General features: G+C 44.8%; 1 protein-coding gene across 4 annotated transcripts; it reads left to right on the forward strand.

The window, feature by feature from the left end:
• Window positions 1-909: 909 nt before the first annotated feature.
• On the forward strand, window positions 910-16016 carry TRIM52 (tripartite motif containing 52). Of its 4 annotated transcripts, none has more exons than XM_060636485.3 (2): window positions 910-2360; window positions 13721-16016. In XM_060636485.3, the coding sequence occupies exons 1-2, from the start codon at window positions 1536-1538 to the stop codon at window positions 13760-13762; spliced, it is 867 nt and encodes a 288-aa protein (XP_060492468.1). In that variant the 5' UTR covers window positions 910-1535; the 3' UTR covers window positions 13763-16016. The 4 variants fall into 4 exon arrangements, with proteins under 4 accessions (XP_060492468.1, XP_060492470.1, XP_060492467.1 ...); XM_060636487.2 differs by lacking the exon at window positions 13721-16016 and adding an exon at window positions 4887-12232; XM_060636484.2 differs by lacking the exon at window positions 13721-16016 and adding an exon at window positions 5450-12232.
• The last annotated feature ends 4 nt before the right edge of the window (window positions 16017-16020 follow it).

A 16020-nucleotide genomic window follows, 5' to 3' on the forward strand; every position in this document is an offset into this window, starting at 1 on the left:
TGCCTTGAAGATTCCATTAGGGCAGGTGGTGTTCCTCAAACCAAATAGTGAGCATTTACTGAGGGGTGCAATCATACCAGTGGATCTTGAACAGCATTTTACCGAAGCAAAATAGAATAGAACATATCAGGGTGCCTTGACTGCCATAAGGGAAAGAACAATTTTCAGAAATCTTATTTCTGTTACATATGTGCAAGTCTGTATTGGATTAATATGTGCAACGCACTTCTTAATGAGGGTCAAGGAAAGAAAGAAAAACAAACCTTGTAAAAACCTTGGGTTAAGGATAACCACACGCCTGTAACTGAACACCTTGAAGGGACTGATCATGCCTTACTCATGTTTTTGTTCCTATAATAAAGTGGATGGATAAATGGATGGGTTATGCATGTATGTGATAGATGGATGAATTAAATGAATTAATGATGGACATTAATTAAATGAATGGGCAGGTGGATGGGTGGATGTATTCATGCATGCATGCATGCATGGATAAGTGAGGGGATGGTGAATGGAAGCATTATTGATGAAGACAAAAAGATCTATAGAATAAGTCAGCGTAGGGCATACTGAGTCTGAGGTTATCTGAGAAGTTGCAGGACAGTGGAGATGGACATAGAAGTCGTAACGGGAGAGATGAGGGCTAGAAAGCCGAGGCTCTGCAGGTAGTAAGGGATTAATTGGTTTGAGGAGAAAAGTTGGAGGTATACGAGTCCCCACGCGAGATCGTTTGATTTCACAGCCACTCCACGCTACCGCAAGCACCACCCCACTGCGTTCTTGCAGGCCACACCCTCGAGCGTGGCCTCCGTGGAGAGGGCGTTCTCACTACCACAAAGGCTTCAGGCTAGAAGGGCCGAAAGTGCACGAGAGCGCGAGTTTGGACGCCGCTCTCCCCACCCTTTTGGGTCCGTGTCCGGGGAACTGCCTCGGCTGAGGGACTGCTGGACACTCTGTGTCTGGCTGGTGTGGAGCGGTGTAATGGTGTGTTGATTCTCTTTCCACTTCTGCCCATTCTCACCAGTCTTTCCTATCAGGACCGGCTGGATGGCCGTCAGGGCTCCCAACTGTCGCGTCCCCTGGGGCATCATAGAGAACGTAGTCCTCCATTGGCTCAGTCTACCCTTTCCGAGTGTGGGTTAGAGCGCCTACGTCATTTTCTGTCGCCTCGGGCTGGGTGGGGAGTGCCGCCACCAGAGGAGGACGCTGCTGGGTCGGGCAAACCTGGAGGGAGGCAAGAAACGTGTCGGGACCGGGATTTGCAAGCTGAGGCTGGAAGGAAAGTGGAAGCTGCAGCCTGGTTCCGCTCCCGCTCCTCTTGGAGGGCGGCTGAGTCGGCGTCAGAGGGCTTTCGCGCCTTGAGCTGGGAAGAGCCTGAGGGAGGGGAGTAAGGCTCCTTTGCCGGCCTGAGGAGGAAGAGCAGTGTAGAGAAAAACCTTGGGTCACAAGCGTAGCTTGGACACGTAGCCTGCAGACACGTTCCCCGCTCCTCAGCTCGGAGTTGACGCATCCACACCTCCAGGCTGCGCATTAAAATGGCTGGCTGTGCCACTACTCCTAACCCCATGCAGACCCTTCAGGAGGAAGCGGTGTGTGCCATCTGCCTGGATTACTTCAAGGATCCCGTTTCCATAGGCTGTGGGCACAACTTCTGCCGAGGATGTGTGACCCAACTGTGGGGCAAGGAAGATGAGGAAGACAGGGACGGGGAAGAAGATGGATGGGAAGAAGACGAGGACGACGATGTGGAGGGGGCCACCGGTGTATGGGACAACTCTATTCGAGAGGTTTTGTACCAGGGCAGTGCTGACGAGGTGTTCCAGGACCAAGAAGATGATGAACTCTGGGTTGGTGACGGTGGCGTCAGGAATTGGGACATGGACTATGTGTGGGACCAGGAGGAAGAAGAGGAGGAAGATCAGGACTATTACCTGGGAAGCTTGAGACATGACCTGAGAATTGACGTCTACCCAGAAGAGGAGATATTGGAAGAATACGAGGACGACGAAGAGCTATATCCTGACACCCACTTGCCTCCTCCTCCTCCACCTCCACCTCCCCCACCTCCTCCGCCCCCTCCACGTCAGTTCATCTGTCCCCAGTGCCGAAAGAGCTTTAAGCATCGCAGCTTTCGTCCCAACTTGCAGCTAGCCAACATGGTCCAGATAATTCGCCAGATGAGCCCCACTCCTTATCGAGGAAGTCGGGGGAATGATCAGGGCATCTGCTCCAAACACCAGGAAGCCCTGAAACTTTTTTGTGAAGTGGACAAAGAGGCTATCTGTGTGGTGTGCCGAGAATCCAGGACCCACAAACAACACAGCGTGGTGCCAATGGAGGAGGTGGTGCAGGAGTACAAGGTGAGAGGCACAAGGGGGGAAGGAGAATGGGGGGGTGAGGGGAGTGGAGAGAAAAACAAGGGCAGCTGGGAGGCAGATACTTGCTAGTTGAATCTTTTTTGTGAGAGATAAGGGCACAGTAGTGGAGAGAGATGGGCATATGTGGACAAGAGACACACTGGCTGAGGCTGATTGGCTTCCCCAAAGGAAGCTGAGCAGAGGCACCAAAGCTGACCACTGTTGTTATTCCCTTTCAATCTGAGTATCAGTGGCATGTCCCTAGTACCAAATTTCACTCTGTTGAGTACTGAGGGTGTACCTGACCAAGACTCCAAGACCCTTAACACATAGGAATGGAAAACCATTAAGTACTTGAACCATAATAGACATTTGAAACCTCAGAGCACAAGCAGTGTCAAAACAGATGACTGGGGAAACACACACACACAAACATTGCTGGTTTTGGTATGCTGAAATGCCAGGTAGGAGTCATAGACTAAGTGCAACTGGCCATACCCCCTTCCCAAAATCTGAGGTTGCTTCCTCACCTTCAGTGGGGTCTGTTTTCCCTGTAGAGAGAGGCAGAGGACATAAACATCTTTATGATGGATCAAAAGAAGTCTCATGTCCTTACCACTCTCCTTTCCTGGTATTTTATCATGAAAGGAGTGAGGGATTTAGGATGAGATGACCTGGCTCTGCCACTTACTGTCTAAACTTGGGCAGGTCTCCACCTCTTACCTTTACTTTTCCCCTAGGCTTGTTAAAATTAAAAGAGACCATGTACGTGAAAGTTTTTTATAAACCATGAAGCACTAAACAGATGTTTGCTTTTATTTGATTTTCCTGTAATTTGTCTTTGCTTTGGGTTCTGATTTAGTTAATACATTGCTTTCCTGACCTGAGTAGTAGAGAGTTATCTCAATGACCACATAAATAATGTCTTCCTTACCAAAAGCCTAGGTGAATGTGACTTCTAGCAGTACCCAAGGAAGGAGAGGACATCTCAGGCCCCAAAAGTTTTATCTTGGATATTCATTAGCAGCTGCTCACATCTCAGTGTGCTTTACAGTTTATAAAATCTATTTCCTCATGTTCTCCTACAGCAGTGGTTTTCCAGTTGTGGATTTTGACCAATTAGTGGGTCTTAAAATAAATGTGTCATGCCCAGCATTATTTTAAAATTAAACAGAAAATATCAGGGTTCATGGAACATAGTAAGGTAAACATTGTCTTATGAAAGCTTTAAATTATGTGTACACCTGTGTATACTTGGTCTCACAGTAAAACGTATTGCTTACTCTGGGTTGCAGTCAAAACACAAATGCTGTCCTAAGGCATCATACATTAGCTATTATCATCACCCTTCAATTTAGTTACTGGTAAGTGCACAGTGAGACACTACAATCTTAACTACAAATCACTGCTAATTTCATCATACAAACCTGACTTTAAGGACAACCCTAGCACCATGCTTTCCCCCAGGGTAATAAAGTTTGCCTCCAGAAGAAACTCTGTCCTATACTTCTGGTTTTTAGTACAGTGAACCTGAGGAAAGAAGGTAACCTTTCATTCCTCTGCTAGAATTTTCTGTAAGGATTTTGAAACCACAATTTTCACTGAAAGTTAAAAGAGATGGTCTTTTCAACTAGGGAAGCCAGATAACACTCACTTGAAACTTGAATTATTTATAAAACATACCAGTAAACATAAACAGCAAAACCAAGTTAAACAAATTGGGGATAATTCCTTTCAAAATATAGAATATTTAAAAGAAAATAAAACTTTTATTTTCAAACACATACCAGAATTTAAGTAGATGGTATTGCCAAACATAGGAATTACAATGAAGATGTTAAAACTTTCATTTTATGTATGTATAAACTTTTAGTAATTGGTAATGTAGTTTCGTTACTGCCTTTCATTGGTCAACATATACCAGCAGCATAATTTACAATTTTACTGAAAACTCTCATGATAGGTAACATTATAAGAAACTATTTTTGTATAAAGGTTTATTTCATATTATGCATTATCCATCACACAGTTCTGGTTACAGTGAATTCTTGTCAGCTACCACTTGAACACATTTTTTTAATCTACTTTGAAGGTGATCAAGCTTTTTAGTTTTAGGGACTGAGTAGGGAGTTGTTACTCATAGACTCAAGGAATAGGTCAGTGATTTTTCAGGAATAGGAGAGAAAGGCTTTCTCTCTCCCTCCACAAGTTATATTAGCATTGCACATATGGGGAATGTTATAATTTATAAAAGAACTCCTTGGCTGGTGGGAATACAAAGATAGAACAAGAAACATTCAGAGTAAGGCCTATAATTAATGAGGCATATGAACAGGTTGGGTAGCCACAGATGTTCATTGTGGGTATGATGCTAAATATTTATACTGCTATTTTTCTTGCATATCCAAGACAATTATATTGTTTCGAGGTCAATGTACTTTTAAAGTTTAATTTTGTATAAAAAGAGGCTTTTTAGCTCTGAAAAGCTTACTTATTTACATCTTCCATTTTGTCCATCCCATGAGTTAGAGTTCATCTTGACTCTTCAAGATAGAATCAGAGGATTATGAAAGTAAAAGCATTTAGATTTGACCAAGGGCACCATTAAATGGTGTCAGGTTTTAGGCGGCAGATGGGTGTATAAAAAGGAAATGAACAAAGACTTCACTTGTTGGGGTTCAGGCACAACTGGATGCCTGTATTGCCCTGCCACCCAGCTGCCGCCAATAAAATCATTCATCGTTCTGCAAGAGGGACCAGATGCTTCCATCATCAGTACTCCTTTTTCTGTTTTCTCCTTTGAGGTAGCTAAATATGGCAGCCAAAAAGTTATTTGAGGCTTTTATCAAGTATATATTCACGTTATGATGCAGAAGATAGGGTCATCTTCTTCAGTTGAGTTACCAGTTACCTGAAAATGTTGGGCAGTGACACAATGCCAAACACTGTTAAATTTATGCCATTAAAAACAGTGGAGTATTCTGCAAAGCACAATTCTCTGAAGCTTTAAGATTGGACAGTATTGGAATATTAACAGCAATCTTCCAAAAGCTATGAAAGCATAATATTAAATAGCCCTTTTAATTGCAAAGGAGAAAAAAATGAAGAAATTTGTGAAGCCTTGCATTCCAAGTGCTGCCACAACTTTGAGAGGAAATTGAGGAATTCCAGACTTTCTTCATCTACTTCTACAGTCTTAACTCTGAAATAATGACTGAACATATCAAACTTCAGGTTTTAAAAACTTCAGCTCATCTTTCTTTGCTGTTGAGATGAATCTACTGAAAAAAAAAAGTGTGCTTTGCTTATGTTTAAAAATAAAGCTTTAAAAACTGTGGATGTGGTGGTTTCATAAACGTAATACTTGACCACTAAAAACAGTATTTTTGAAGCTGTATCAAATGAACTGAATTGGAAGAAAATTATACGAGTATACTCGGTGGTGCTACAGCAATGGAGTGTTCTAAATCTGGGTTTTTGGCAAGAACTGAAGAAAACTGTGTGTAAGATGTACTGTAGCAATCCCCACCAAGCATCCACTTCCACTGATTGACCCATAATCTACTGGAAATCTTCACCTTGCTGTCAGCATAACCCTTGTGAAAAACAGTAGATTTGATCCCAGTTTGCCTTGATTTTTGAAGATCTGTTCAGAATGCCATTGAGAGTGTTTTCTCTTATGTACTAAGGTTCCTTGGTTGTCAAAGAACTGTACTCAGCTGAATTTATGGACAGAACTGACTTTGAAACACCAATGACAAAATAACTCTCTGATTTTGGAACACCATCTAAAGAGAATTTGTTCTTTAAAATTTCAAAAATTAGAACTTTTGACAGAATGTAATGCATTGAAGCTTAAAATACATTGACCCTGAAATGTCAAAAGGCAAACACCAACATCACTCTCATTATGAAATACTTTAAGCAAAACTTGCCAAAAATCCAGCTACACATAGCAAACTCATGCTAAAAATGTCTAACTTGCTTGGCCAATCTTTCAAGGACTAGATTTCTGAATGTTATTTCAAGACAAAAATATGAAATACCCATAACTATTTTGGGTGATTGTTCTTGACCTTGTTCTTAAAACCTACCTGGGGTCGCTTTTATAAAGAATGTTTTCAACTGTTGGTTGGTTCAATTCCTTTAAGAGGAGTATGTGGAACTTTAAGTCTGTTTGTTTTGACTAGAAACTTCCAGATAAATACTCCAGAGAAATTGGGATATAAAATGTCTAAGCATATGTGAAGACTTTGTTCCATTTGTTATTCCATTTTCTCTTTACATCTTAAAAGCTTTTTTTTGGGGGGGGGGGTGGGGTGGAGTATATCTAGCTGTGGGGAGAGGACAGTACAAGAGTATTGTTAAAGCAGCTTGTGTTTTGTTACATCTTCTACACCACCCAAGAAAGATAAGGCTTTTAACAGTGACATAGTTATCACATCATCTGAATAAATTTTTGCCTTCCAAAATTACCCTTGCTTTGATTTTTAGTCATGATACTTGTGAAATTTTAAATAACACTAGAGGGAAAATGTGAAATTTTTACGTATATGAAAAGTAGAGCTATGGGTTCCAAAAACGTTAAGGAAAAACTGGTATATCCATATTCACCAGATATTCATCTATTTATTGAATGTTTTCCCTACTAGGTTCAGCTATTGACTGTTGTATCACAAGTCAGACTGTTTAAACTTGGTCCTCACTACTCCTATGGTTGTACCTGGGACCTCATCTTTACAGACTTGCTACTTATCTGAAACCCTCACTTTAAACTGCACTATGACCTTAGCTCTTTGCCTCCTAATGCAGTTAAACACACTCTAGTTATACCTGCTCTTCAGTTTTGTGGAGGCCACAGTTCACTGACTCCTAATTTTTTTCTTTCCCAATTTAATAGATTCTTGCTGAGCCTGGACCTCATGATTAGTCTTGGCATGAAGAACGGATCCACACTGTAGTCTAGACCAGCATTTCTCAACCTCAGCACTAATGACATTTTGAATAAGAGAATTCTTTGCAGGTTGGGGCTGTCCTGTGCATTATAGGATGCCTAGGAGCATTCCCTGGACTCTACCCACCAGATGTAAGTAGCACCCCTCCATCAGCTGTGGCAACCACAAATGTCTCCCAACATTTCCAAATGTCTTATGGAGAGGGGTGACAGGAGCAAAATCATCCATGGTTAAGAATCATTGGTCTAGACTCAGGGAAAGTGGTCAAATCCACAGATGTGCCATTACCAGCTTTACTTATGCCCTATAGCCAGTGATTGACATAGGTGTTTAAAAGTGTTCAATGGGGTACCAGGATGACTCAGTCAGCATCTGACAACGGCTCAGGTCATGATCTCATGGTTTGTGAGTTTAAGCCCCATATCAGGCTGTCTGCTGTCAGCACAGAGCCTGTTTTGGATCCTCTGTCCCCTGCTCTCTATGCCCTTTCACTGCTTGCTTGTGCTCTGTAAAATTAAATTTAAATTAATATTATCTTTTTAAAAAAAGTGTTCAATGGAAAAATAGCCCCACCTACCTAGAACCTTATTAAACGGTCTTAGCATCAGTGTATTAATTGATATGACCCCTACTTCTCCCAGCTCTTGGCAGGCAGGTGGCAAAGTCAGCAAACTTTAAAAAAAAAAATTTTTTTTTTAATGTTTGTTTATTTTTGACAGAGAGAGAGAGAGAGACAGAGCATGAGTGGGGGAGAGGCAGAGAGAGAGGGAGACCCAGAATTCGAAGCAGGCTCCAGGCTCTGAGCTGTCAGCACAGAGCCTAACACAGGGCCCGAACTCACAGAGTGCAAGATCATCATGACCTGAGACGAAGTCGGATGCTCAACCGACTGAGCCACTCAGGCACCCCAGCAAACTTTTTTTTTAAGCCAGAGCTGCATATGTCACTGCCATTTGGGAGAGCAAGGCCTATGACAGATAAAGCAATGTATGAAATCAAGATCTAGAAATGATGAGTAATAAAAGACAATCACTTCAGCAAATATCAGTTTCAGCAGGGCTACAGGACAGTCATTTTTTGTTTTGATTTTTAAGTATTATGCAGAATTTACAAAACCAGAGCCTGCCTGCTCCTGGTGGAGTGGAGTGGCCCTGCTTTAATAAGTATAACGTCAACCCCTAAAGCACTTCCTTAAAACCTGAGTCTCCTCTACTAGCCACCAACCTCTGGCCCCTATGCCATGCCTCCAGAAATCTTTATAGGACCTACAGATTCTATGCTATGTCCCACCCCCAACTCCTGACCCCCTCTGAAAGTTAATCCTGGAACAATGAAAGTTATTACAAATATTTATTGACTGATAAAAGATTACAAAAAGGGGGACACAAGACATTAGGCTGTTATACCAGGTCTGAAAGGACTTTGCAACAATGGAAGTATTCTAAATCTATGCTATTTGATATAGTAGCTACATATGACTTAAGCTCTTGAAATGTGTCTAGTGCAACTCAGGAACTGAATTTTTAATTGTATTTAATTTTAATTAATTTGAAATAGCCACTAGTGGCTATCAAGTTATATTGAATTGTATAGTTCCATAGAAAGAAGGCTCGTTGAATTCTGGTCCTTCCTAGGACTCAGGAATAGAGGCAAGTCCAAAGGAAAGATGAAAAAGAAATGAGACAACTTTCTTTTCCCCATCAGAAGAGGCAGGCTCAAAGGTGTTATTTTTTGGCACAGAAGCAAATACATAAAAGAAAGTGGCTCAGTCAGTTGAGCATCCGACTTTGGCTCTGGTCATGATCTTTCAGTTTGTGAGTTCGAGCCCCACATCAGGCTCTGTGCCGACAGCTCAGAGCCTGGAGCCTGCTTCAGATTCTGTGTCTCCCTCTCTCTCTCTACCCCTCCCCTGCTCACGCTCTGTCTTTCTCTCTCAAAAATAAATAACATTAAAATAAATAAATAAAGGCCTTCTTACATTTTTTTTTAAAAATCTGACTAAAACAGCCTTGAACAGTTCCACTTGTGATTCATGTGGATCACATGTGAGAAATGTGATAAGGAACTCTAATGGGAAGGCAGCTAAAAAAGAAACTGCATTACCCTCTTTCCCAAAAAAGCCAAAGCTGGGCCTCAAAATAGGAGGGGAAAGAAGTATAAATAAGGTTTTATTTGGTGCCTGACTTTTTGAAAGTGGGATGTGGGGCAAAACCTAGCATTAAAGTAGGTAAGTGGGTTCTTCCCTTTTTCCTCTCACCTAAATCCTGACAGAGAGTGGTAAGGAGATCATGGAGTCCTAGAAGGGAAAGCAGTTTGTGCTGGCAGTGCTAAATAAGAAAAGAGGAAGTGAGAGGTTTTAGGAATAACAGGGCTGAAAAGGAGGAGAGCTAAAAGTGGTGACAAATTTAACTTTTAATTATATAGTCTTTGCCCACAAACCAGAGTCCTCAGAGGTATAATATGAGAACCCCAGGCATAGGGAAATAGCTCATCTTACAATGTGAGAAGTGTAGGAGCTGTGACAGGAGACCAGCAAAGAAGGAAGGAAATGGGCCGCTAAGTTACTACTCTTCTCCCCACTTCTATCCCTTCCAAAGAAGCAGGAAAATGGATACCTCAGAGATTTGAGCTAGAAATAGCCTTAAAGAATAGGTCTTATTCTTCCATAGCTACTGAGGCTTATTCTTCCATAGCTACTGAGGATCATGCTTAGGCCTTCCCAGTCTTTTACCCCATCCTAAAGGACTCAGCAGAGTTGGTCAGAGACTTCTCATTGACTATTCCACCTGGTATGAAGCAGGGCCCCACAAAGATGAAGGACCCAGGTCACCTGGAAGAAGACCCCTAGGGGTCCTGCCCTTTTTTGTCTGCCATTTCCTAATCAGATAGAATCCTCTGTCTACCCTGTCCAGCAAAGGATGGAATTTCTCAGCAAGCTCTGGCTATTTAATCCAAGTGTGAGTAGAAAGAACTGTTTTCTCTTCAGCCCTCTTACAGTGTGGTAAGCTAGCCAGTCTTTAAGGTTCCATTTTAACATACCTTCCCAACCCTAGTTCATATGAAATTGTCTTCTTCCAGGAGAAAGCTGAAAAAAGGCACCTTGGGTCATCTTTTGTTTCTTCCTACCACCTAATGTTGTTTTAAATCCTTTAACAAGCCAGAGGTTTGCCTTCTCCTAGCATGTCTTATAATTCTACCCGGCCTGTAGTCACCTGCCTGGACCACACCCACTTCCACAGCCTCTCACTGTACATCTGCTGAAGTACCTAGGGCCTGGAGAACCCACAGTCCATCTCCCAGGGAAAACCCAACAGAATGCCTTAGCAGCTTTCACTATTAGACTTCAGACTTCTGCCTAAGATGGGCAATGAATATTTATCCAGAGACATAAGGAAATGATATGTGATTTTTTGCAAGATCTGTTCCTGGCTTTGACTTAATAACATATCCCTGCCTCTCACCAGGAAGAAAGCAATAGAACCTACAATAAGAACAGAACTTCCCATGTTTCTTTCTAATCTTTTTCAGCTTAATTCTTTAGGCCTCAATCATGAATTAGTTTCTATAATCAGAGCCCAATTCTAGATACTGGAGTGAAGAAGGTGGGGTAGGGAGGAGACAGATGGATTAGACATGTTGAATCCCTCATCATAAGGCCATTGGTAAGTCCTCACTCAGTCTCTCCTTTCATAGGACTCTCATGACCCTCCTACAAACCCCCTTGTCTGACTTCTGAACTCTTGTCGTTTCTAGTCTTCCTTCAACCTTCAACCTACCCTCCATTCTGAGACCAAACACTTTACAACAAAATTAAGTCTAGGCAGGAGAGGGATGAGATAATCCTAAAGAGAAAGACCTAGGCCTCAAGACAAATCCAGATTCCTTAGTAGTCAACTCCTTCCTGATAGAGGCTCTCTGGCCACCTTGGGTTTCACTCTCTCCTACCTTCCCATTTGAAACTATCCCTCTAAAACTTCTGCATGCAAACCACTCTAACCCCTCCCAATGGTGATCCTCTGCCTGGAACACCTTTTAACTACTTGCCCTTAACTACTTAGCCTGTGAGGCTAGTTACCAAGATTGGAATCTTCTACAGCCAAACCCTCTACCAGCAAATGCAGCATTTGAGCCCAAACAGACCAGTCCCTGACCTCAGGGCACTGAGAAAATCCCTGAGGGATTCAAATAAGGGGAAACTGAGCTAAGGGCTATGCAGGCCCAGCACACCATCACTATGAGGGTATGAAACCAGAAGCCTAACTTAGACTTGAGGGTCACAGAGGGTTTCTCTGGGGTGGCAACCTGAGTTGAGACCTGAGTTGAGCTTCCTGAAGGAAGCTTAGATTAAGAAAAGTGGGGGTGAGGGGTGCCTGGGTGACTCCGTCGGTTAAGCATCCAACTTCAACTCAGTTAATGATTTGTGGTTGGTGAGTTCGAGCCCCCTGTTGGGCTCTGTGCTGACAGCTTGGAGCCTGGAGCCTGCTTCAGATTCTGTGTTTCTCTTTCTCTCTGCCCCTCCCCTGCCCACAGTTTGTCTCTCTCTCCCTCAAAAATGAATAAACATTAAAAAAACAAAGAAAAGAACAGTGGAGGTGGAATATGGTGGGCCTTCCCGGCAGAACAAGGTGTGTGTTCTGTGGAGGAGAGAACTGATAGTTGGGAGGAGCAGGGGAGAGCCAGTGTACCCACAAAAGGAGTATGGGCCAGGGGTACCTGGGTGGCTTAGTCAGTTGAGTGTCCGGCTTCAGCCCAGGTCATGATCCCACGGTCTGTGGGTTCAAGCCCCGCATCAGGCTCTGTGCTGACAGCTTGGGGCCTGGAGCCTGCTTTGGATTCTGTGTCTCCCTCTCTCTCTGCCCCTCCCGCACTCTATCTCTCTGTCTCCCAAAAATAAATAAACATTAAAAATTAAAAAAAAAAGTAAGTATGGGCCAGAGCCAACCACACTGAAACTGCCAAGAAACAGTAGAATGAAGGGAAGTCACCCGCTTTAGCTGGCAGTGGGCCCTCTGGTCTTGGCCACATCCTTTTCCCTCAGCCCTTCACCTATCACCCACAATAGTCATCACCACCACATTCAAGGGAAGACCTGTCTCACCTCCTGAATGCTGACAGGAGGGAATAGAGGTCTGTTCCTAAAAGAGAGGCTATGGACCTCTAGCAGGGAAACCAGAGGGGCTTCTCCCAGCTGTATGAGTCTTAGGAATTCCCAGCAGAAAAGACAGACTTCCTTAAAAGAGCATCTCCAATTTCTCCCTTAGGATGCTTACCTTGTGTGGGAATGGAAGTGGTGCCAGTGAGGATGTGGGAGACAAGGGAGCAGCCCAGGGACTGGGACTAGAAGTGGGTGGGGAACCCTCCAGGAGGGGCAGCCTGAGGAGCAGAAAGAAGGCTCTGCAGAGAAATTCTCCCAAAGGCCAGGCGGGGCCCTCCAGCAGGCTTCCACCTCCTAGAGGCCAGATCAAAGACATCTGGAATGAAAAGGCCGGCCACAATAGACCCGTTGTGGGAACTGTGCATCCTGTAGCCAAGGGGAGTCATCCCACTGGAAGGGGCAGGGCTTGAGGTGTGAGGAGTCCAGGTGAGCCCATATGCCTAACTGGGAACCATGGGGACCCAGAGGGAAGCAGGTGTGTATGGGGCTCAACTCCAGCTGGGGCTGAGAAGGAAAGGCTGCCGCTGCACCCTCCTTCCTGCCCCTCGCTACACCCAGAATCGGGGCCATGCCTCCCTCGGTTCAGGAATGCTCTTCAATGACTTTGTGGCTTGCCAGGAGCCCAGGCAGTAACTGGAGGAAAACTCCGAGGGGGAAAGCCCAAAACCTGTAATCTGGTCGTCCGGGGAAGTCCACTACATTCCATTTCTCCTTCTCCTCTGGCATTGCCAGACCGGTACTAATAGGCTCCAGAAGAAAACGCGAATTACCCTCCCCCCTTGGCCGCATAGGATGGGGCGCTAACACAATCCTCTTACAGAGCAAGGAGCTGGTGTACGAAGAGGCCCACGGAATTATGGGAAGTCAAGGGCACTTCCAGAAATTTCGAGCTCGGTAGGCGGCAGGGAGGACTCCGTGAAGGGGCCAGCCAAAGATGGGACTGGGGGAGGGCGGGGCTAGCCTGGGAACCGCCCTCTTCTGGAAAGGAACTGAGAGATGCCTAGAAACGTCGTCCTTGAGCGTCGTCCTTGAGTAAGACCTGGGAGGCTCGTTTTAAACCTGCACCCTTGGCCCTGCCTCAGGGATGCTGATTCCACAGCGGCTCCCTGGCAAAATTCAAGAAAACTGAGAGCCAAATGGTATTTCTCCAGGCGGGTAAACATAAAGTGACTGAGCAATGATCTCTTTAGGGAGTGGAGATAGGAGACGAAGAACCCGTGTTCTTGAACTGAGGAAATCCTCTGCATATACAGGTCAACAGCCAGGGGAGTGCTTGCGCTGAGCATCTCTACTAGATGATGCGTGGAATCTCTCACCTCTCCATTTGTGCCAAGTGCCCAGGGCACTTGGCATGACCCCAGTTATGAACAGCAAGCTGGATATTGGTGTGGGTGAAGGTAAGAGTCTCCCACGACCAGAGGAGAAACAAAATACATGGGTCGAAGTCGAGTTGGACTATATTGTTGGAAAAGCAAGAAGACAGCTAATTGGGGGTGCTATGGTGGTGGGTGACATACATGACTGGGACCCTTGAAGCACAGTCAGGACAGCGTCCTGAAGAGCCATGATTCTTCCCCAAGCCTGCTGGCCCTCTTGTCAATTGCCCCTTACCTCCATCTCAGGGTTTGAGTTTCAGCACCTGCAACAATCCAGTTCAAGACTTTTGCACTGACTGCCTCTCCACTACATCTCCTCCCACATACTTTCCATTATTGGAACATTAACTTTCCATATAGCCACAGGGCTGTATCCTACTTCTCCTTCCTCTCTTTGCTCCAATCTCTCTCTCAATCTCCGTTCCACTCACCCCATCAAATGTAAACCAAAAAAAAAAAAAAAAAAAAACCAGGTCCAGGTCCCCACTGTCTTGGCTCACAGGTGTATTCCCCCAAGACCTAAAACAGGAACTGGTACCAAAGAAATGCTAAGTTTGCCTGCATTTACTCTGCCAGGCACCATTCTGGGCGGCATTACATTTATTGACTGATTGATTGATTGATAGAGATAGAGCACAAGCAGGGGAGGGGCAGAGAGAGGACAGAATCCCAAGCTGGCTCCGTGCTCTCTGCGCAAAGCTGGACACGGGGTTCGAACTCACTAACTGTGAGATCATGACCTGGGCCAAAATCCAGAATCGGTCGATTAACTGACTGAGCCACCAAGGCGTCCCTGGGTGCTTTACCTAACTCACTTACTCTCCTCAACACCGTTTTAGGTTGATACTATTGTTTCCAACTTCATTTTACAGATGTGACACTAAAAATAATACACATTACAAACAAAATAATTATGTATAATCCCCCCTTATTTTGCATAAATGATAGTCACTGCTATCATCCTGATCTGTGCAACCCCCCCCCTCCCCCATTTAAAAAATATTTGAGGGGCACCTGGGTGGCTCAGTCAGTTAAGCATCTGAATCTGGATTTTGATTCAGGTCATGATCTCAGGATTAGTGAGTTCGATCCCAGTGTCCAGCGTTCTGCCGAGAGCATGGAGCCTGCCTGAATATTCTCTCTCCTTCTCTCTCTGCCCCCACCCCCGTTCATGTGCACCTCCCTCTCTCTCTTAAAATAAACTTTAAAAAAATAAAATTAAAAATACTTGAGAGAGGCGCTGCCAGCCAGCATCATATCTTAATTTCAAGAATGTGCCGTAGCGGGAGGCACTACATACTCACATACCATGAGGTTAAATGGGAGGGTGGTAGCCAGCCAGGCAACCATGTTCCACTGCTTCCCAGTCTGAGGACACCTCCTTGGGGGCACGCCTGGACCCCCCAGCCGGCCTTTCAGTGAGGTGGTTAGGCCCAGAGTGGCTTTGGACCCGAGTCCCCAGAATTCAGAACCCGGAGGCCTTTCCTCTCGCGGACGTTCAGTTTCTATGACGGCTCTCTGCACTCCTACCTAGACGAGAGCTCGGTGAACGATTAGCGGCCCACGGACCGATTTTTCGTTCCTCCCCGCTTTTCCGCACCGTAACCCATTTTCGTCTTAACTCCTGCCTGGACTAAGCCCTTCCGAACAGGGAGTGCCTCAGCCAATTCCCTAAGAGCAAAAACCTCTTGATGAAAGAGCTGCTCTCTGAGACAGAAGTCTGTTAGGGTTTAATAATTCACCTGAGCACAGTGTATTTAAAAAAATTTAATACCATATTTTTCATATCGCTTACCATTTCTCGCAGTTCTCACCCAGAAATTAAGCTCCCTCAGCGTTGCCCTCCGAGCCACCCTGCGGAAAGGGCGGAGCTCGGGCTGTGCCACATGGGAATACCAAAGGTGCTGGGCGATCCTGACGGGAATGTGCCGTGCACTTCCCCTCTTCCGCTTCTTAAACATCACGCCCCAGTGAACGTTTGATGGATTCTTTAAAACACTTGACAGAGTTGGTTTCAGAATGTTTTTTGTATGGCACAGCTAAACTATAATGCGTGGCGGAAGGGGACCATGAAGTTTTATCATTTCACCTGCCCCTATGCCCCACCTGGCGCCGCCATCTTAAGCAGAAATGAATCATGGGGGCCGCCATTTTGTTGGAGCGGACGGGTATTTCCG

The sequence above is a fragment of the Panthera onca genome, chromosome A1, assembly GCF_046562875.1.
Source record: "Panthera onca isolate mPanOnc1 chromosome A1, mPanOnc1 haplotype 2, whole genome shotgun sequence".
Taxonomy (NCBI): Eukaryota; Metazoa; Chordata; class Mammalia; order Carnivora; family Felidae; genus Panthera; species Panthera onca.